Source organism: Neltuma alba, unplaced genomic scaffold, assembly GCF_004799145.2.
Source record: "Neltuma alba isolate B1F8T4 unplaced genomic scaffold, ASM479914v2 tig00012206_pilon, whole genome shotgun sequence".
Taxonomy (NCBI): Eukaryota; Viridiplantae; Streptophyta; class Magnoliopsida; order Fabales; family Fabaceae; genus Neltuma; species Neltuma alba.
The window spans coordinates 502118-526252 of record NW_021636742.1 but is presented as its reverse complement, the minus strand read 5'-3'; the positions used below and the strand labels follow the sequence as shown (position 1 = coordinate 526252).

General features: G+C 33.8%; 2 protein-coding genes across 2 annotated transcripts; both read left to right on the top strand.

Annotated features, from left to right (window-relative positions):
* Positions 1-10651: 10651 nt before the first annotated feature.
* On the top strand, positions 10652-11203 carry LOC114724965 (uncharacterized mitochondrial protein AtMg00810-like). The gene has a single exon (XM_028911432.1). The coding sequence runs from the start codon at positions 10652-10654 to the stop codon at positions 11201-11203; it is 552 nt and encodes a 183-aa protein (XP_028767265.1).
* Positions 11204-21439: 10236 nt separating this feature from the next.
* Positions 21440-21886, top strand: LOC114724964 (uncharacterized). Its single transcript, XM_028911431.1, has one exon. It carries the CDS (start codon positions 21440-21442, stop codon positions 21884-21886), a length of 447 nt encoding a protein of 148 aa, XP_028767264.1.
* The last annotated feature ends 2249 nt before the right edge of the window (positions 21887-24135 follow it).

The window sequence follows — 24135 nt, the reverse complement described above, 5'->3', positions numbered from 1 at the left end:
TAAATGAGAGTTTAAATACTTCTGAAGTGCAGCTCTCATATGCCTTGGTGAATCATGATACGCCAGCTCATATGAATTTGATAGAAATCGTTTATTATTCTTACATACATATACCGACCACTATAAAATTGATCTAATGGGTCATAATTTATCTCCCAAATAGTACCACATCACTTTATTATTAATTATTTAGATATTAATATTTTAATATACTATTTTTTTTAAAAAAATTAAGGCCCTTCCACTTCTCATGTATAGTTTCTCTCCTCCACACACACTCAGATTTACTAATCATTTCCCAGATTCACTATCTTGTCCTCCTCCCATTCAATATATCCCAAGAAATTAAAAGTGCGCCACTATTATTTTTATCTTAATATTAGAAATTCAATAATCAGAATCAGGACTATTAGCATTATTTGAAGATATGGAACTCTTGGAGATATCACACTTCCTCGTGATTCTCCTGCAGTAACAAAATTCGCACGATCACTTGCAGAAGCATCCTGTAAAACATAAAAATCAAACTTAACTTGAAATGTCAGTAGAGTCAAGAAAATGGACTCATCCGGGTTCAACAAAAGAGTAATCAATGTTAGATTAAACTGTTGATAAGGCTTTTGAATCTGAAGAACAAATGCTAAAGCAAGCCAGTGCTTCAATTAAAGAAGTGAAATCTGTTAAGATAAACCGAACCAGTAATAAATTTGTCAAAAAAAGGCCAAAGATTCCAAGACATAAAGTAGATAAATTCGGTAGATGAGTATGAGGTCAAATATTACATCATTTTATTAGAGAAAAAAAGACAATATATAATCGAATATAAATCTTAGAAAATGCCACAAAATATCTACCTTCTTCAAAGAGTTTAAGAAACTTCTAAAATTTATTAAAAAAATTAAAAATTTCTGATAAGTTTTAATAACAATAAACTTATTAATTCTAACATTACCATGTCTTGTCTACTACCAATGGAACCCAAAACCCAGTTTATTAAGTGTTTCAATTTTTAAACGGATTTAAGGAAGATGGTTCCTCTGGTTTGAGCTTCCAATGGCCTCTTCCAGCTCAAATTATTTCTTCATCTTTTTAAATAACAAATGAGCCAAAAAAGGAGCCAACCTGTGAAGTGAATGCATTTCTTCACTTTATACCATAGCATACTTATTTTTGTAAATAACTAGAGTGAAAAATACTTTCCTTGCCTTGAAAGCCTACAATTTTTAACATTAGCGGCGTAGACACCTTCTCTAAAATCACCGTAAAAAGTTATTTTCAACTGTTGTAAAATATTTTTTTTTTTTGTAGTATTGCTCCAACCCAACTGCACAGAGAAGAAAAGACAAATAATTTAGCAAAAACATCATATGGATCTGAGGTGATAAAGGATCTTAGGGGAAGAAGTGTAGATTTATCAGTAGTGATATTTGTATGAATGGAAGTAAAGGAGACTGTGAAGCAATGATGTAAGAAGCGGAAGACAAGGTTTGCCCATATTGATCAAATCAAACTTATCAAATCTTTCCACAAACAGGAATTAATACGTGCACATCATTTTATACTTCTCCGATTTCGAATCAAGTCAAGTCGTCCTAACAAAATGCAGAGTTGCAAATCAAAAGGGTGTCTTTTGTGATAAGATTAAAAGAAATTCAACTAAAAAATTAATTGACATTCTAGACGTATTATATTTGCTTTTACATATATTTAACTATATTTGTTGGATGCATTGTTTTCTTTGTGGACAAGTCTGGTAGGGTGTAAAATAACCCAAAATTTATGTTAATGAAAAGAAGCTTTTCCTTCCTTGCTTTTCGTATAGGACCATAGTTTCATTGCATCATTTTATTTATGGTTGGGATACATTGTTCCTTCAATTTTGCATTTCCTTTTTAATTTTTACTTTTTATAATTTTTAGGTGAGATAGTTATTTCTTTCTTCATTTCTGGACTCTTACAATTTTATGGATATACAAATAAATTCTACCATTTATATAATAATTTTCACATAAAAAGTATAACTGGCTTGCAAATTCGAGGACCGCATTCAAAAAATTATATGGTGTTCAATTTTGTGAGCTATATCTTTGAGTTTGAGAACTATATTTTGATTGTATTACTTCAAGTATTCCACTACCCAAAAAAACAATAAATTAATGATGGAAGTTTAATAATGAAATTTAGTGATGAAATTTCATTGCTAATCAATTAGTAACAGAATTTGTGAAGAAACTTTTTCTATCACAAAAATGATCATCACTAATTGATTAGTGACAAAATCAATCATCCGGTCAAAAATGATTTCACATTTTAAATTATATATCTATAGCATAGTATTATACTTGAATAAATTTTAGACACGGTTTTTCTTAAAGTTTGCTGTAAGCATCCCTGCTGTCTCTAATGTAAAACTTGGATTATTGCTACGTTGAAATTTGTTTATATTATATAAAAATTGGGTTATTTGCTACAATTACCGCAAGGACTAAGTCCATTACTATTATTATTACTTTTCTTAAGTTATCATCATTGCTATTACATTTTCAAAGTAATTGCAAGTTGTTATCATGTTGGTTTATGTGCATTGCAAAGCAATTCCAAATTGCTATTCGCTATATGTAATTGGCAGATTGACTTGCAGGGCATGTTTGAGCTAAAAGTCACAATCAATTTGGCAACAAACAACTTCAAAATGCCCCATTCTTATTTGATGGATTCGAATTGTTAGAAGTGCTCCACTAATTGGTGCTATATATTGGGGACTTTGAGAAAATCAATATAAAATTTCATTGAGTGAAGTTCATCAATGGGAAAATCATTATAAAATAAAAGTGATAGTTAGATAATTTTTTTACCCTACACACTAGATTATCAATAAAAATAGAGGTAAAATCAACTTTAATTTATTCCCCAAAAAAAGAAAAAAAAACACATACCTTTTAACTCATGATGTTAATAAAATAAAAAAAATGAAATATTAATAATGAAACAAATAAATAACTGATCTAACCCATTTATTATATATTATTTTATATCATTTCATGGGTTATTATGGTTTATTAAGAGTATAATTGTGCATATTTGTGTCTAATATAGTTTAGATCCTTTTGCATAGAGTTAATGTCTTTTGGGGTCAAAATTGTCAAAATTGGTGACTAATTATTATTAATTAATTTCTAGGACAATTGGTACTTCATTTAGACTGATTTTGATTGCAAGACATAAGAAAAATAGAGTCAAGATCAAAAACCAAAGAACAACATAGCAGCAAATTGAGGAAATGTGATTCTGTAAAATCCACCGTGGCAGATGGACAAATCCACCATGGTGCCTGGAATGTTTCTAAACTTGTGCGTTTCAATTATAAGATCTGACTTTAAACAATTTACCCACTCAAAATCCAACCTATACCCGGTTAGAACACCTCAAGACTAAGGCATTTTTGAAAACCTAGCCACATTCACTCATTCATAACCTCTACCATTCATTTTTCTCTCATCCTCTTCACTCTCCTTCACCAAATCTCCATCTTCTTCCATTTCTCCTTTATTTTCCACCATGGGTAGCTCGAAATTAGTGCTAGTTGTGGTGCTTCTTGCTCTAATGTGTGGCTAAGTGTCTGCATTCTTGAAGATGCGTTGATTGGCATGAGCTCCAAGAGCTTCAAAGGGGAGTTAGCTTCATTCATAATTCTAGTTGTTTATTTATGAATTCCTCGGTCTTAGGATTTGTAAATTGGGGATGAACTATTTTGATTATGGTTGTAATCACTGAATGATTATCTTGTATTGGATTAGTTAATGTTGAATTTGAGCTTCAATATATGGTTACATATATGTTTCTATACAACTCTTTTGATACTCTCTTTCTTGCATGGTATTGTTTGATAGTTGAGTTAATATGGATTTGCATTGAACCAAGTGCATTAATTCATCCTAATACACACACTAAGTGGGCTTAATAGGATTTTATGAGATGAGTGACCACTGATTACGATTCTAGACTTAAAGGGTATTTTAAGGTTTTTCATTTAGAAAACTTAGTAATTTCTACTCCCAAAATCATTTTGAACTATGATTGCCAAAGATCCATTTTCAAGAGGTTTCATCAATTTTTTTTAACTTGTTTCCCATCCATTCCATCCTAATTTCCCAAAAATTCAAAAATATATTTACATTGCATTTCATCTAAATTAATAGTTTTAATGAAAGCCCCCAACTTTTTCCTTAGTCAATTTGTATTTTCATGGCATTTAGTTAACTTAGGATCAATAATTAAGGCTCTAACAAGTGAAAGAACCCGAGGTTGTGCCTATAATCCAATTCTTGATTTTAATTTTGAATTTAATCTCAATGTGTAAGTGATAAAGGTCATATTTCAAGTGGCACCATTACCGGGGAGCAAAGAAATTAGTTCTTTAGGCTAACTTTGTTAGGTTTAAGGTTTTGATTATAACAAATTTAGCAGCTTCTGTTTTAGTAAGTTGATTGATCAAAGATTAATTGATCACTTGATAGATAAAATGTTTCAGTATACAAAGGTAACTTAACAATAAAGTTAATTGATAACTTGTTAGATAAATCTAATTTCATATGTTGATCGATCAATTTATTGATAAGGGCTAATACTCTTTAGTATAGAATTGTGTAGAAAATTATTGATCAATTGATCAATGATTTGATGATCAGTCACCTGACTGATAGAGGGACACAATTCTGGTAAGCTTTTATCGATCACCTTATCGATAAATGAGTTATCGATGAGAAGATAGATAACTGATAAAACTCTTCTACTTAAATCGCATTCTATTTCATTCACCATTTATTGATCACCTTTTCGATCAAACATTTATCGATAACCTGTTCTATCACTACATAATAACTTAATGGATTATGGATATTTTGTTTAGATGCGTTGACAGGCTCTTTTATCGATCACTTGATCGATCAGTAGTTTATCGATCAAGTGATTGATCATCATCGTATCACTACACTAAACTGTTATTAAGTCATTTTTGGATCACTTGATCGATCATTGATTTATTGATGAAATGATCGATCTCCAATCTTCTGAAACTTCTGTTTTCACATAACATGATCGATCAAACTCTTTCCTAACCTTTTGAACTAAGTTTTTCAAATACTATTTTATCGATCACTTGATCGATCAATCTTTAATCGATCAACTACTCGAATATTATACACTCTGTGCCTTCGATGTGAAAAACTTTTCTTAACCTTTTATCGATCAGTTTATCTATTATTTATTTATCGATAAAGTGTTCGATCAACGATGTTCAAAATCTATTTCCGTCATACTTAGCTTTATCAATAACATGATTGATCAAACAATTTTCAATCACTTATTCGATCAATGTACACGTTCATTTCATAACAAGCTTTATACGATGATTTCAAAATCTCTCATTCTTTTATCTTTAAACTTTTCTCAGGCTTCCTTTCACACATAATTCTCTTTGAAAGGATTCAAAGGCATAGGTGAATGTAAAAGCTTTAATATTGAAATATCTCGTTTAAAGTCACTGTATTCATTTCTCATTGTTTATCGATCACTTATTTGATCAAATGTTATCCATAAGTTTATCGATCAAAGTACATATGCATGACTAAAGTTCTATCTGTTTTTAATCGAAAACTCGATCAATTAACAACTTATCAATCAGGACTTCAATCAAGTATGTATAGGCTACATTTAAAGTATCTGATGAATGATTCCTTGTACTTCTAAATGTTATATGAATATCAATAATTATCATTTGTTCAGTTAGCTTTACAAATTTCCTTCAGAGTGAAAGAGGACTTACTTGTTTATGAGGTTATTACAAATTATGAAGCTCAACGGTTATTTAGTAGACTTCAAACCTACCGTGTTAGAAACATGAATGGCAAAGTACCGTTGCATCTCCTGAACACACGCAACTGAACTTACAATGGCTAGAAGCTCTTCAGTCTAACAGTTAATTAAATCTCTCCAACTATAAAAAGTGCAAAGACATTGAATGAAGTATTGAATACGCGAGCTACCTTTTGTTGAAATATTTATTGTTGCATTCAATACTCTGTTTTTCATCGAGCTTTAGTGTTTATTACTTATTTACTCTGTAAGAGAGTTTGATATACCTTTTACTCATTTTCTAAGAGTAATTCAAGAGTGTGGACTCTTGAGAGGGATTGTCACCTTATGGGTAGTAAGGGGGAGTGATTGAGAAATCATTTATTGTACTGAGATGCCAAGATCCCATTTAATCCTGGGATTATAGTGAAAATCTCATAGATGTTTTGAAGACTAGACAAAGGTCAAGTGGTTAAAGACTGAACCAGTATAAATCTTGTGCCTTCGCTTTGTGGTGAAATTCTTCCAACTCAACCTTCTCTGTTTTATTTACAGCATTGTTTCAATACATTAAATTTTTATAACTCACCTAATTCACCCCCCTCTTGGGGAAACTGCAACTAATATTTGGTATCAAAGTAGGTCTCTTCAGTAAAGATTTAACAGTCTAAAGAGAGATCCTATGGCAGGTTTCGGAGACAGTGTGCTACTCGAAGGATGTTCAACATCAAAGCCACCTGACTTCAATAGAGAGAACTACACCTTCTGGAAGATGAGGATGAAGATCGTCATCAAAGCTACTGAATACGGATTACGGGACGTGATCGAGCATGGCAACTATATTCCAATAAAAGCTGTAGAAGGTCAACAAGTTCGTAAAAGCCTTAAGGAGTTTAATGAAGAAGAGAAGAGGTTGGTGGCATTGAACGATGAAGCTATCAACATACTGACCTATGCCTTGAGTCAAAAAGAATATTTTTGAGTTTCTAGTTTAGAAACTGCAAAGGAAATGTAGGAGGCACTGGAAATTGTCCATGAGGGAACAACCGATGTGAAACAAAGTAGAATCAACACTCTCACTACAGAGTTTGAATTGTTCAAAATGAGAGATGGAGAGAGCCTTCGAGATATAGAAGTTAGATTCTCACATCTCATAAATCACCTCATTGCACTCGGCAAAAAGTATAGCCAAGAAGATAAAGTAAGGAAAATCCTAAACGGTCTCATGAAGGAATGGGAGCCGAAAGTAACAACCATTGAGAAAATGAAGGGAGAATCAATTAGCTCTATTGCAACATTATTCGGAAGTCTAGTAGAGTATGAGAGCAAACAGAAATACAGGAAGGAGATTAACAAGAAAAGTCACAAGGGTATTACTCTTAAAACTCAAGAAAGTGATGAGGATGACGAAAAGGACCTGGAGGACAATGAAATGGGTCTTATAGTCAGAAGATTCAAGAAGTTTTATAGAAACAAAGCTGAAAGGAGGTTTCAATCAAAGCGTAAAGCCTCTATGTCTCAAAATGAGCCCAAGGATCCAATCATCTGCTTTGAATGCAAAAAGCCGAGACACATCAAAGCAGAGTGTCCTTAGTTATCCAAGATAAAGGACAAAGAAAAGAAGAAAGAGAAGTTCAAAAAGAAGAAGGCCTTTGTAACGTCAATCTGGGGAGGCAGTTCTTCAAAGGAAGAAGAGAGAGATGATGAAGAGACAGCTAACATCTGTCTTGTGGCCCAAGAAGACGGAGATTTAGAAACAAATGAGGCAATCATTTCTGAACTGTCTTACGATGAATTATAATATGAATATAATGCATTACATTCAGAATTAGTAAGAATTGCAAAGGAGTTGGTAAGCTCCAAGAAAAAGATAAAGCTTCTGGAGGAACGCAAGTGAAGCAAACAGACATCACACCTCCAGTACACATAAAATGTGAGCAAAACAAAAAAAAAAGCCGAGGAGCTCACAAAAACCTTGGAGAAATTCACTAGGGGCAGTGAAATGCTCAAAGTAATTCTAGAAGCCCAACGGTGCTTGATAGATAAAACAGGAATAGGATATGATCCTACTCAAGATAAGAGGAAAGGGAAGAAGAAAAGGGGTGGTCAGTTGTATCTTACATTTTTTAGATATGTAGTTCATTCCTCTAATCCTTTTGCATTATATTCTTATTGCACCCTAAAGGTCATACAACCTTTTATTATCATCACAAGAAGAAAGGGACTTACGAGACATTAAAATGGATGCCCAAAGGTACTTATGTACCCAGGACAAACCATACTAACAAAAAAAGACCCAAGAAAGTATAGGTACCTAAAATGTGATTGTTTTGTGTTACAGGTATGTCTCAAAGCATCCAGGAAAAATAAGTGGTACATTGACAGCAGATGCTCCAGACACATGATGGGTGACACTGAGAAGTTCTCGTTACTCAAACCAAAAGAAGCAGGCAAAGTAAGCTTTGGTGGAAATCAATCTGGAAGAATAGCTGGAATCAGAGAAATAAGACGTGACAAAGGGATGAAGGTTGAAGATGTCTACTATATAGAAGGTCTATGTCACAACTTGCTCAGTGTCAATTAGAGTACTGACAAGAACAATTGGGTGATGTTCGATTCAGAAGAATGTCTAGTCATAAGCAAAGATGACTTGCAATTGAAGAAGGAAGAATTAAATGTAAAATTGAGAGCTCCAAGGGACAGTAACTGCTATACTATTCAAATTGACTCAAAACTTTCTGAAAACTGCTTTGTTAGCAAAAATGAAGAAAGTTGGCTTTGGCATAAATGTCTCCCTCATGTTAATATGAATCAACTTTCAAAATTAACAAAAAGAGACTTAGTAGTTGGTTTGCCCAATTCAATTTGGACATAATGTTGTTTGCGATGCTTATCAGAAGGATTACCATAGGCTTGGTCATCCTGCATTTGATACTATTAAGTCTATCTTACGTAATGCTGGAATTTCCTTTTCTGATTTTGTTGTATTACCTCTTTGTAAGGCTTGTCAATGTGGGAAAGCTCATAAGCTTCATTTTTCTCCTTCTAATATTGTATACAATAGGCCTTTGCAGTTAATATCAATAGATTTGTGGGGACCTACCCTTGTTCCTTCTCATGGTTACTCATATTATATAGCATTTGTGGATGCTTTTAGTTGATTTACATGGATTTACCCTTTATACAAAAAATTTGATGCATTGTAGAAATTTAAAGATTTTAAAACCTTGGTTGAAAATTGTCTTAGTGCAAAAATCAAGGTTATTCAGTTAGACAATAGGGGTGAGTTTTTAAGTTTCAAGAAATTTGTTATAGAATGTGGGATTGAATGTAGATTTACATGCCCATATAGCCTTGAGCAGAATGGATTAGTTGAACGCTGTCATCGCTTGATTGTTGAAACTAGCCTATCACTTCTAGCTCATGCTACACTTCCACTATTTTATTGGAGTGATGTGTTTTGCACTGCAGTGTTTTTACTAAATAGACTTCCCTCTACTGCGCTAAAAGGACCTACACCCTTTAAGAAACTTTATAGTGTTAAACCAGACTACTGTATTCTCAAGGTGTTTGGTTGTGAATGCTTTCCACTTATTCACCCTTACAATAAGCACAAACTTGAATTCAGATATGCACAATGTATATTTTTGGGATATAGTTCATAGCACAAAGGGTATAATTGCCTTGATATTCAGACCGGCCGCATCTTTGTTTCATGAATGTGAAGTTTAATGAATTGCTGTTTCGTAAAATATCTCAAGCCAATGTCAGACAACTTGCTCAGAATAATGAAGTAGATGCAAGTTTTTCCTCTTTCTGCCCTGTCACCCCTCCCTCTAAAACCTCTATAACTCCTATATCTTCTCCTTCTATCTTACCTTTCCACATAGCTTCTACCAACTCAAACACTACATCATCTTTTGCTACCTGTAATTCACCTTCACCTATGCCTACTTTACCTGCCACTTCATTTGATTAATCATCATCCTCACCTTCCAACCCCAAAAATCCCATACCTGCTGCAACTATAGACCAACCTCATCCACCTCCCGTTAATTATCTACCCAATAACACCCATTCTATGATTACTAGAGGGAAAGCTAGAGTTTTTAAACCAAAAGTATTCTTAGCTATTACAAATAATTTTGTTCCAACTACTATTGAGCAGGCTTTTACTTTTCCTCATTGGAAACAAGCAGCTAAAGATGAATACAATGCTCTGTTAAAATTTCAAACTTGGGAGGTTGTACCTTTGCTTCCTGGACGAAGAGCTATTGGATGCAAGTGGTTGTTTAAAACCAAATTAAATGCTAATGGTACACCAACTAGATATAAGGGTAGACTAGTAGCAAAAGGCTATGTTCAAAAGGCAAGATGTGATTATACAGATACTTTCAGCCCTGTAGTAAAAGCTGTTACTGTGCGTATTGTCCTTACTATTGCTGTCACAAATGGGTGGAAATTGCATCAAGTTGATTTTAACAATGCTTTTTTGCATGGTGATTTACAAGACGAAGTGTGTATGGAGCAGCCATCTGGTTTTGTCAAGCCAAGCTTTGATAAGTGTACCCTTGTCTGCAAATTAAATAAGGCTATTTATGGCCTTAAACAAGCACCACGTGCTTGGTTTACAAAACTTGCACAAGTACTAAGTTCACTTGGTTTTTGCACATCTAAGGCTAATTCTTCTCTCTTCATTCATCAATAAGGTTCAAATATAACCTATCTTTTGGCCTATGTTGATGATCTCATGATTACTGGCAGCTCTGAAGTTACTGTTTAGAAGCTTATTAACAGTATGAGTGCTATGTTTTCTCTAAATGACCTAGGAGAACTCTCAATTTTCCTTGGTATTGAGTTTACTAAAACTACCTTATTATTACTGCTCACTCAACGAAAATACATTGAGCAACTTTTGCAGAAGACTAATTTACTCCTCATTACTCCTTATGCAACACCTATGGCTGTAAATGTTCATTTACATGCTGGTGATAGTGAAAATTTTTCCAATCCTTCTTTATATCGTAGTGTTCTTGGCACACTACAATATATGTGTTACACTCGTCTTGACATTACCTTTACAGTTAATAAACTTAGTCAATTCAAGCATGAGCCTACTGTAAAGCAATGGAATTGTGTTGAAAGGTTGTTGCGTTATCTCAAGGGTACTAGCACATATGGTCTACTTATTAAACCAGCACTTCATTTTTGTGTTCAAGCTTTTGCTCATGCAGATCATGGGGGAAGTCATTTTGATCAAAGATCAACTAGTGGGTTCTGCACTTATCTTGGACTAAATCCCATCACATGGACCTCATGCAAGCAGCAAGTTATTGCTCAATCAGTGTAACATCCCGATTTTTAGGCCTAAACGTACTAGAATTAGCCTAAAATAGATAGACTACCAGAACCCTTATGGCAAGAGTCCTAGAGGTTTCCCTGGAAGGACAGAGGGATTCCCAGGGACTTAATCGCAAAAGAAAAGTTTTTGGGACTAAGGGAAGAGAAAGTTAGAGACTTGAATGAAATCTCAAGGCCTAAGAATAAGAAGTTGAGGTAAGTATAGGCCAAAGATTATGTTGAAGGCCTCAATGAGGTAAATTATGGGGTAAAGTCAAACCAGTGGCAAAATCATAATTTTGTAAAGTTTCGGGTCGGCAAGGGCAAAAGTGAAAATTATGCCCAAAAATTCTAGAAAAATCCCAGAAAATGAGAAATGGCATGTTAAGGCCTGTATATGAAGAAAAATAACAAAAATGCCCTTGGATTGACTTTAAATGAATTTTTAAGATTAAGGTATAAAGCTAGATTTAATTATTTGAGCTATCAGAAGGCCTCAGAAATGTAAGTAAAAATAGGGATTCAGGAGTTAAGAGACTATAAAAAATTATAAAATTAGTCTCATCCCCAAAAGGCCAGCAGAATGGTTTTAAGAGTGCTTAAAAGCCAGTTGTGCCGAAAAAGGGCATTTTAAAGAATGATTTTTAAGTGGGGCTATAGGTTGAGTTATGATATGAGAAAATTCACAGATTTTCACTAGAATATGAGGAATTTTATGATATTTTTAGATAAATTTTTGGAGCTCTAGATTGAATAAAATACTCTAGTCAAATGTTAAATAATTAATGTCTCTTAATTAGGAGACAAAGTTAGAAAATATCTCAGATATTTTGAGGAAGACAAGTTCAACTTGAATTCTCTTCTTCTTTCCCATGTGCTTCATTTATGAGGGTAATGAGTCATCATATGAGTAACCAAAAGATATTTTATGGGCAGTAGAAAAATTAGAATGCAATACAGTAAGTGTTAGACAGTTCCCTATCTACCCGGTAGAGCAAAATTTCTATTGTGTGACTCAATAAGGTTGAATAATTGGTCAACTAATCCTCTAAGGTGGTGCCATATATGTACTTAATTAAGATGAGAAAATAGTGTCAGAACATGTCTCGGTGGTATAGGGTAAGTCAAGACCCGAAAAGTACCCAATATGGTGCAAGATTGGCTTGATAGGTGGAGTAATAATTAAGGAAATATTTTTGCACGAATTTTTCATTTATTTTCTTCCTATTTTAATGCCAAAAATGATAAAGGGACATGAAAGTGGCAAGTGTACGGTTAGATGGGAAAAAGAAAATATTACGTGTACGGCTAGATGCAAGACACATGTACGGTCGGATGCAAAACACGTGTGTGGTTGGATTAAAGACATGTGGCTTGATGATGTAAGCATGGTGTCATCAAGATGACATAAGCCCTAATCACTCATCATCCAAGTGTTAACACATTAAGCCACATAGCCTAAGATTTGTACATGTGACAAGAGGTAAAAATTGGAGGGCTAAGATTTAGTCTTATGCAAGAAGGGTATGTGTAGAATTATGGAAAGTATGAAGCCTATAAATACCCTACCTTGGAAGAGCATTTGGCAGCCATTTTTAGAGGGAAAACTCTGCCAAAATTTAGAGAGAGAAACGTAGGGGTGAAGGCCAAGAAGAAGGAACAAGATTCAAGCTTCAGGATCAAGGTATGTGATGGTTGTAGTATCTGATTTGATACCTATTTCGAATAAGTTACTCTTTGTATCTGATTCTGAAATTTGGCATGATTAAATTACACTCTGTAAGCTTTAAAATTATGGGTAGAACACTTCATTTGGATATGTGTACGATTTATGGTGATTTTTCAAAGTTAGGGTTTGAAATCTGGAAACAGTGTTTAACTTTTGGCAGAATGTCGAATTCCGTACAATTATGATACTGTTCAGCATAGAATTGGTTCCTAAAACTATTTTTACTTTAAATATCACTCAAGGAGCTTTCAGTGAGACTTGGAACCACTCAGTTTTGATTTTTCTAAAATTAATTATGAATTTTCAAAGTTGAGAAAAAATTCTGAAATTTCTGCGTAAACAGTACCTGCGAAGCAAAATTTTCAGATTTGATCTTCTTGAATCTAAGGCCATCTAAAGTGGTCCTAATTGATAAGAAATGGATCTTAAGGATGGAAAATGATGAGATTTATGTTAGAAAAGCTAGAAAGAAAACCCTAAAAGCAAGAGAAAGTGTTGAGGTTCAAGAGAGCTAGTCTTAAATTTTATGTCTAGTGGTGCTAATAGATTGTATGATCATTATGATTATGTTTAGGACCTTGAAACATCCAAGAGGATGTTTGGTGATATTAACCGAATTCCCACATGGTTAGAAAGTCAAGGGAGTCAAAGGAAAAGTAAGAGGAAAGCTTGAGGTGCAAGGTAGTAAACTTACCTATTATCATTGCTTGATGTTGTATGCTTGTGTGTTGCTGTACAAGAAGTTTAAATATTGTTGTGACATGTATTGGCTATTGTAATTACTATTCATGATGAGTAGATTATGTCTCCATGGTCATGCATCAAGAAGGTAGCTTTAAGCATGTTAATATGTCACTAACTAACAAGAGAATAAGCAAGTTGCATGTAGTGCATTAGCATCCATCTAGCATGATTATGTGGTATTGTTTGCTACTGAGATTCTCCCGAATCTCACCCCTCCCTAACAACCATTTAGGTCAATCAATGATGGGCAATAATGGCATGAGAAGCAAGGAGAAGAAAGTGGAGAATTGTTCATGTTAATGAATCATATCATTACTTAATGTGTAATTCTCCTATTATGTAATTTATATTATGGATGCTAATGATGCCATGTATTTAATTATAACATTTATGGCTTGAATAGAAATGTATAAGAATGAACATGAAAGAGTAAGCTCAAGTTATGTATATCAAAGAAATAAAAAGAATTAAAGTAAAGAGTAGTTAAGAGGTAAAACGTAGGTCCTAGAGTAGTGAGTCTAGTTTGACCCACCAAACGAGCGAGTTAAGTCATAATATTTGGCAAGCAAAGAGATCTGATTTTTCTCTTTAAAATGAGGGATAGTTTTCTTGATTCTGATAATTGAGCAGAAAGTTATGCCTTTCCAAAGTTAGGCAAAAATACAGTAAAATCCGAAAAGACTAAATGAACAGTAACTCTTTCAAAGAAAATTGAGCTCAAATTTTAAGGAAATTAGTTTAGAAACTATTTTTCCTCAAAATCTTATCCAAAGAGCTTTCCGTAGAACTTGGAATCACTTAATTTTCATTTTTCTACAATTAGTTATGAATTTTAAAAAAAATTCACATTTTAAGGTGATAATGAATAGTAACCAGTAAATGAAAAATTTTCAAACTTGATTTTTCATCATTTGTAGCCTTCAAAAGTGATTCCAAATGCTTCCGCAAGGAAAGTTAATTGATTTAAACATAAGGTGTTACAATCAGCCATAGAAGTAGAATATCGAAGCGTTGCTGATGCAGTAACTGATGTGATATGGATTATGGCACTACAGAAGGAGATGAAGATCACAGTTGTTGACCCACCTACTATTTGGTGTGATAATTCAGGAGCTGTTGCATTGTTAGCTAACCTTGTACTGCACAACAAGTCAATGCATTTTGAGTTGGATCTTCATTTCATTAGGGAAAAAGTGGTGACTGGCTTAGTACAAGTGGGCTATGTTCCTTCCTTCAATAAGTTGCTGATGTTTTGACAACGCACAATCAAGTGCTCTGTTTTTCTACTACTGAGGCAAACTCAATGTTAACTCCTTGGAGGATTCTCGTCTCTTTCCTAATGAGGATAATCATGAGTGTTAAATATTTTCCTTTTATCCTGAATAGGGGGAATGTTAGAATAGAGTTCAGAGTTTGTTATAGTTTAGTTGTAAGTCTAGTCAAATAGTCAAACTAACTTGCATACGTGTCATCTTGAGTCTCTAAATTTCAGCTCTATATAAGAGCACCGTCTATACCTCTGGATGCAAGATTAAATAAGAACTAGATTGCAATTTTCTACTCATTTTATATTCTGCTTTTTAGCTCCCTTCACATATATATCAAAAGTCTATGGACTTTAATTCATTGGATGTATTATATATCAACCACCCAATAGTTATAGGTAAATGGGAGTGCTTGCCTTGTGAGCAGACCTCAAAGTCATACTCCATTTCATACGAAACAACTCATGTGGGTGTGTAATTTTGGTAATATCATTTTAGTTTACCCAAAAGAAAATACCACAATTGACCTCAAAAACACATGTATATGGTCCATAATTTTCCTTTTTTCTTTTTTTTTAATAGATTTTACATATTGTATGTGACAAAAAAAGAGTATGTATTTTTGTATGTATATATATATTTCAAAAGACATAAACACTCAATCTAATAATCCACTTTCTACGACAGAAACTTGAAGGGATCATTATGTGCAAATCAAGGTTGCTTTAGTTTATACAAATATAATATAGCACATACATTCAAGCAGTGTGAGGTTTGAATTTTACTGTTGAAATGAAAATCATTAAGCCGATTATCTTTAAATGCTTTTGTGAATATTCTTTGAGATATGAGATATATTGGGATGATGTACCTATAAGATTAAGTTTGTCTTGGCACAACCTGTAATGTTTTATTTTTAGATGAAGCATTATGAGGTCACATGACAAGATATTTTTATCACTGAAAAAGCTAATTACAAGATTTTTTTTTAAAGGAAAAATCACACATAAAGAGGGTGGTGGGCTACCACTAGCGGGAGAAATATTTTTGGGTAATTAGTAAAAGTGAGACTAGTACCACAACCACTTGCATTTTTAAATTATAGGTGACCACTGAGCCACCAAATTTCATTATTATTATTATAGAGAAAAAAATTATATAAATTAACTTCTTACTTTTGATTACGGTTCAAGTATATAGCGACATTTTTTATGAAATATAATTATTTTTCATTTTCTTGATCTTAGCCAAAAGGCTGAGAAAAGTATAACTGGTTTTCATTTTCTGGAGAGAAAAAAATTTCTAAAATTATTTCTGAGGATTAATAATTAATAAGATATTTAGATGTCCTTTTTTATGGATTTTGATTTCGTAATATATTTTAAACATTGTCGATGCTTTAAATTTAACTATAAAGATATCAAATTTACTTTTGATACTTTTTTAATTTACAAAAATAACCAAAGTTCTCAAAACTAACCTGTGTTTATCTTTTTTTCCCCTTATGGATTTTTCTTTTTCCTGTGTGCTTATTTTCTGTTATTTATATTTTCATAATTTTGAATCGAATTGAGGATTATTTAATTAAAGAAATTTTATTTACGTGTGGACAAGCTTGACTTTGAGGAGGGGGCATGAAACTGGTGAAAGGCATTGAAGATTCCTTTTTTCTTTTTTTTTAATAAATAATAGAAAAAATTAATTTACCCGATCTTGTAGTTACATCCTATTTTAAATCAAGTCCTTTAAGGTTACGTTTAGTACGGAGTATTGAAAATGAGGGATAAGAATGGTGATTGATACTGAAAATATATGTTAAAATGATGCTTAGCATGAGTAATTTCTTATCACATGGGATTAGGCAATCCCATATAAATAGGATTGGAGAATACCACCTTTCCTCATGGTATTCCTAATATCACATATATGGGTTTGTCTAATCTCAAGTATTATATAATTGCTCATATTAAACACCCTTTTAATATATTTTACACTTTCAATCTCAATCTCAATCCCTCATTTTTAATATTTCGTACCAAACGGGACCTATATAGTTTTTTTTCCTCATTTTATTCAATCCTTATTGTTTACTTCGTTATTAGTGTTAATTCTTCTATTTGTTAAGCTTGCATTTGCCGTTAGTTTCAAAAAACAATAATTATAAAAGGAAAACAATAATTATATAGAAAAGAATAAGAAATAAAAAGGAAAAAAATTACAGGAACTTGATTCAAAATTAGGTAAAATTATAAGGACTGACAAATTAATTTTTCCTAAATACTAATATTGTCATACATAATTATAATTTGTTAGGATTTTATTTCGTTTCTCACTAGAATTGTTTTAATACTTATTATTTACAACTCAATTTTGAATATCTAAATTCAAAAGTATTTTATCTAATATCTTACTGGGAAAAAAGAAGTATGCAGCAAAAGAAAGGAGAAAACTGAAACTGGAAAAAAAAAATCTTAGAAACTGAGGACTTCTTGTTACTTTTTATCTTTGTTATTTATAATAATTAGTATAGAAAATGGGGCTGGAGTAAAATACATCATGGAGCTTATAAAAATTGATTGCGAACAATAATAAATCTATAAGAGTAATTTTAATTATGAAGATATTTTCTATTTAATGAAAATGACTCATCCGTTCACCTCAAAAGTGTGTAGCACAGGGGCAAGGTTGAATTTTCAAACATTAAATTGTCCCCAAAGGAAATTACATAAAATACCATATTAACAAATAGAAAGAAAATTAATTAAGTGATGAGGAGAAGTTTTAACCCCACAAGTAGTCCCTTATCACATCAAAGAATAAAGAGAAAATGTAAGATAAAAGAGTACAAAAATTAATTAAAAAATTTTAACCCCATTTTTTCAATTTTTTAAAATGAGCTTATTAAAATTTTTCCATGCAGCGTTTGACTTATGAGTAGAACTCAAAATCACACTTCATTTCATACGAAACAGCTTGTGTATATATGTATGATTTATTTTGGTAATATCATCCTAGTTTATCCAAAGAAAAATACCACAATTGACTTAAAAAAACACATGTAAATGGTACAGTTTTTAAGTCTTTTTTTTTTAATACAGATTTTATATATTGTATGTGATAAAAAGAGTATGTATTTTTGTATGCTTATTTCAAAAGCGACGGCACTAATTAAATTTAATAATCTATTTTTTACACCAGAGATTTAATATCGATACCAATTATTTTAGATAGTCAGTCAAAGTCTGCGAACGCGTTTTCTAAATAGTTACCTTCCTGCGAATTGCAGTAGTTTTTATAATAAGGTAAAACATATGAAAATGAAAAAAGTATAGGAACAGAATGTGTATATAATACTAAGAAGGAAATATATAGAAAATAGATGGTAGATATTAACATTCATTCAATACTGCATGTAATAATAATAATAATTCAATACTGCATGTTGTAGTAGTAGTAGTATAATAATAATAATAATAATAATAATAATATAATAATAATTATTATTATTATTATTATTATTATTTCTTGGAATTGAAAATAACATAAATAAGTATGGGATATAATATACATGCAAAGAAACGAACAAAAAATAGATTATAGGCAAAAAGTAAAATATAAACTTATTACAAAATCATCTTCATTTTAGTTATTTTCTTATCTAATAGAAAAACTCAACTCGTTAACTACCGGATCCAGCTTTCTAAAAATTTCCCATCACAAAATTTATTGCTTAAGTGAAAGGTACTTGAAATTTGTTTAAGATTCAGACGCAACCTTCTTCAACAGGTGCATTTTTTTTTAATCACACTAAAGACAATATTTTGATTAAAATCAATGTATTTTATGGATCATAGAGTTGCCCCATAAAGTACGTACGTTAATGTTGAAAAGAACCTTTGTCCTTTTAGGGAGTATGATTTCACTTAGGGAAAATGACACATAAAGAAGCCTCAAAATGGGAAATATCAAAATGGAAAGTTAAGCAAATGTATTACCTGATAGGGAAATATTGCTTGATTTGGGATTATGCAAATGTTGAGCAATTACCAGAAAGCCCTTGATGAGTCAAATACAGAAAATGACCGGTGAAAGTGAGGAAGTTGTGGCGGGAGCTCGAGGAAAAACTTTGGTGGGACCATGAACGTGGAAGCATGAATGCGCGAAGCAACAGCCGAACGAAGGAAGCAAGTGAGGTTAGTATTGAATGACTATATTGTTCGCCTCTCTCTTTTGTCGGTCTCCTTTATGCGTTGGTTGATTTTCCTCTTTCCCTTGGATGGCAATATTGTCGATGTGGGGCTGGTTTTAAGGCGGAGAGGGTGGCGAAATAGGGAGATGTGGGCATGTAGAAACTGTGGGCAAGGACAGTGATCAAAGGGTGAATGTGTGGGGAAGCAAAAACACTGAGGGAGAGGGGTTTGATGGCATCACAAATGAGTCAAAGTGATTAGTGTTAGATAAAGGCACAATATTGAAGTGGGATTTGAATAATGGAGTGGATTGATTCTGAGAAAATGAAGCATTAGTATGGACAGGAAAGAAATGAGTGTTTTGTTGCAAATTATAAGCATGATTGTGTCAAACCCTAATCTGGTCGTGTAAGTTGATTATGATGGTATTAAGTCATATAATAATTCGACTTTTATTATCCATGCAGGCAATGAAGGAGCTGTTCTGTTATTTTCATCTGGGAGGGAAATTTGTGACAAATGGTAAAGGTGAAGTGAGATATAATGGAGGTAGCGTGAGGTTAAGAAGCATTAAGGATGGGCTGACACTAGAAGAATTGAAGCTAATGATATGGGAGTGTATTGGTGGTGATGGAAGAAATTATGACATTAAGTACACAGTGGCCTTTGATGAGAAGACATTGATTGACCTTCATGACAATGCTGAAATGTATAACCTTTTTGAATACAATGGGAACAGCGGTCATGTGTATGTGGCCAAAAAAGGGCATAGGGATCCCCAACCAAGGGACAATACAGAAATGTAAGTAAAAGTTTGTCCTAACTATTTGTTGTCATTTATGAATTTTATCTTGTCATTTATGTTAACGAGTCTTGTCATTGTGAATGCAGAACAGAAAGAGTCATGGACATGTCACAACAAACGGAACTGGATGAGTCTCCTATTAGTTTGTGTTATGATTATGGCTGGCTCAATAAAGAAAATGCTGGTGAATGTGACAATGATGGAGGAAGTGGGCCCCCCAATGTGGATACATCCATCGGAGTTGAAGATATGAATGGTAGTGAGATGGTTCATGTGAAATGGAGGGGACTTTTCATAGGGGTGGGTCAACATTTTCCTAGTGCATAAGTATTTCAGGTGTCTGCATACAAGTTTGCACTTGGACACAAGTTTGTGCCCAAGTATGTGAGGAGTAGCAAGGAATTCATGTCGGTGAGGTGTAAAGTTGAGGGTTGTCTATGGAAGCTATGTGCAAATCATGTAGGGAAGAGTTGTGATGTCCTATGAGTGACGACATTTATAAACTGGAATGTTCATTCTACCCAAGATAGCTTGGACGTGAAGCATAGTGGAAGAGCTAGTTTGAACTCATCAATAATAATTGATGAGATCAGGGATCATGCAGACAAGTGCACTTCTGAGATAAAGAAGAAGTTGAAACGAGAGTATGGGATTGATCTAACATATAAACAGGCTTATAGAGCAAAAGAGAAGTCATTGGAAGACATATATGGCAGGCCTGAACAATCATACATGCTCATACCATAGGTATGCGAAAGACTAAAGGAAACAGATGAAAAAACCGTGGCTGAATGGACTGCTATTGGGAACCGGTTTGAGCGTGTTTTCATTGCCTACAGGTCATGCATTGAGGGTTTTTTGGGTGGCGCGAGGCATATTATGTATGTTGATGGAACTCACTTAAGCGGACCATACAAGGGGACAATGTTGTCAGCTTCAGCTTATGATGCAGATAATGAGCTGCTGCCATTTGCAATTGCAATTGTTAAGGGAGAAACACTAGATGACTAGACATGGTTTTTCTATATGATAAAAAAAAAATCCTGGGTTCTGTGGAAGTAATGATTGTATCAGATCGACACAATGCTATCATTGGAGGAGTGGCATCAATCTTTGGGGGTCAAAGGCATGCCCTTTGTTACAGACAGAGAATTTTAGTTCAGAAGTGATGAAAATGAATAAGGGGCAAACAAGGACAAATGGCCGATCAAAGGAGGATGCATTACATTTATTGGATAAAATTGCATATACAAGGACGGATGAGAAATTTGAGGCGGCAATGGATGACATGAGAGCCTTTTCTCCAAGGCTATTTGATTGGCTTATTCGTCATAGGGATGTAGATAGGTGGGCTAAAAGCAGGTTCCCATATAAAAGATGGGACAATATTACAAGTAATATAGTAGAATCATTCAATGCATGGATGGTCAATGAGAGAAAGCATATTGTACCCTAATTGATCTATGAGCACTGAGAGAATGTTGCAAGAAAGCTACATGCCTCCTATGTGGCTATGACCAAATGGAAGAATTGCGTTGGTCCAAATATAGAAAGTAAGGTGCAGCATATGGTGGCCAGGTTTGACCATATGTATGCTGAAAATTATGGCGGGGGAAGAGTGAAGGTGACAACATCATGTGGAGACTATCGGGTTGATCTTGGACTACACCAATGCAGTTGCAGATCTTGGCAAATGACGGGGATCCCTTGTTCCCATGCTTGTGCTGCCATCAAGATTGTGCATGGCAATGTTTATGATTATGTTGATAATTGCTATAAAAAGTCATCACAAGAAAAGATTTATGCTCGCAGTATGATTCATGTGATAACAATAGACATGCCTCACCCAAATGACTACTATAGGATAGGAAATGTCAGTGAGCAAGTTTTCTTGCTACCTCCCATCACATCTCGACCACCAGGAAGGCCAAAAGTAAACAGGGATGAATCACAGTTCTAGAACAAATGGATATACCAATATGGAAGATGCCACCAACCTGGACACACAAGGAGGAGTTGCAAAAATCCTAACCCATCATGAAGTTTCGAGTACAGTGGGGATAGGTTATTTTTTGGTGTACATAGTTGTATGCTCTGGCCTTGTCAACTTTTTTGGGATGGGGTTGTAGTTAGGAGCTAGGTAGAGACATTTTTTTGTAAGTAAGGTGATAGAAATTTCATTGATGTTAACTAATGTTAAACTGATGTTATATAATCAGATCAGGTTATGCTTATAATTATCGTTGTCATATTCGGACCACTTGTTGTTATTTTAAAATTTGTTCTGGTCATTGGTAGTGATGCTATCAGCATAAGCTGACAGTTGATATTAAACTGATGTTATATAATAGATCAGGTTATGCTTATAATTATCGTTGTCATATTCGGATCAGTTGTTGTCATTTTAAAATTTGTTCTGGTCATTGGCAGCGATGCTATCAGCATAAGCTGACAGTTGATGTTAAACTGATGTTATATAATAGATCAGGTTATGGACAATATTATCATTGTCATATTTGGACCACTAGTTGTCATTTTAAAATTTGTTTTGGTTATTGGCAGTGATGCTATCAGCATAAGCTGACAGTTGATGTTAAACTGATGTTATATAATCGGATCAGGTTATGAACAATATTATCGTTGTCATATTCGAATCAGTTGGTGTCATTTTAAAATTTGTTCTGGTCATTAGCAGTGATGCTATCAGCATAAGTTGACAATTGATGTTAAACTGATGTTATATAATCAGATCAGGTTATGGACAATATTATCGTTGTCATATTCGAATCAGTTGGTGTTATTTTTGTTGGATACCAACAGGATATATTGAAGTAAAATTGAGTGACCTGAACAAGAAATGGAAGCCAATAGCACATATCAATGGGGTTGTTGTCATCATCTGTTTTGGTGTGGTTAAACTCAGATTCATTCATGTCACTGGGGAATAAATTGGCATCATGGATCTCAACATTCATAAATTTATGGACACCAATCTCTGTTAACCATAAGTATACACAGTAAATTTTCGGTCAGCGTACAATGCACATTACATACAGCAATCTAATAGAGGACAAGTGAATTATGAGCCTAACATCAAGACACCTAAGACAGATGCATTTTCTTGGACTTTCTGCTCTTGGTTGGTTGTGGTTGTTGAATAAGAGCCAATGCCTCATCACGTTTTTTCATTCTGTTCATGATTCACCAACCACCATGTCAGGTCACGACGAAAGCCAGCAACTTCTTCCTCTGTGTAGGTAAGGGTCACACCAGGTTCCCATCTTCTCAGCCACATCATGCAGTGCACCCCATAATCCCTCCTGTGGACACAACAATATCAACACAGTTAGTTAACACCTTTGACATGTTCATTTACCACACAGAATTCGAATTTGACAAAACTGACAGGTTATTCTGTTGGGGAACGTCTGCAAATTTCATAGGAGACATTGGCTTTTTCCCAACCAATCCTGGCTTGACCAAGTCTAATATAATATTGAACCTCATCCTCTGCAAAAAGATTCAGGACCAACATAGAAAGTTTAATGATTTTACAAGTTCAAAAACTAGGGTCAAGACAATGAGTTTTTTCTTACACACTCATCCACAGCCATTTCCACTGGGTCTTTGATGACAACCTTCTTCTTCTTCTTTCTGTCCTTAGTTCCGAAATGGTCACTCATAGAGTCTAATATGTGGAAATCCAATGTGCTGGGCTGAATGGCAACGCAAAACCAATGTTGGCCAACAAGAGCCGGACCAATTATGAAATCACATTCAGCTAAGTTGTAGCAAGGAACTCAGGAAGAAAGAGCTTCTTATATTTTCAGGCTTCCCAGGTTGGATCATGTGCCATCATGTTCTGCATGACATGAAATTGTTAATCCATCAACAGAGAACAAGTCATTTCCAATTCAATTGCTGTCATTGGTATTTGTATTCGGAATTATGCAATCTCACCATGAAATCCACATCGAAAATGTGTCTCTTCCCTGGTCCCAACTCTGCCTCCATGTCCTCCATCACTGCCTTGCACACCAAATTAAGTACCTACAGAAGACAAGTGAAAACATCATTCTGATACAATAATCTCACCAAACATTATCAAACATAAGCATGGGTACAGACACAGAGCATTCTAAAATACCCTGTTATTTACTCTGTTCACTCCACCCAGGGAAAACAGCTATTGTTGTCTATATCTTCATC

Excerpts from the sequence above, each read along its gene's own strand:
- LOC114724965 (XM_028911432.1), top strand. The coding sequence starts at position 10,652 with ATGAGTGCTATGTTTTCTCTAAATGACCTAGGAGAACTCTCAATTTTC.
- LOC114724964 (XM_028911431.1), top strand. The coding sequence starts at position 21,440 with ATGACCAAATGGAAGAATTGCGTTGGTCCAAATATAGAAAGTAAGGTG.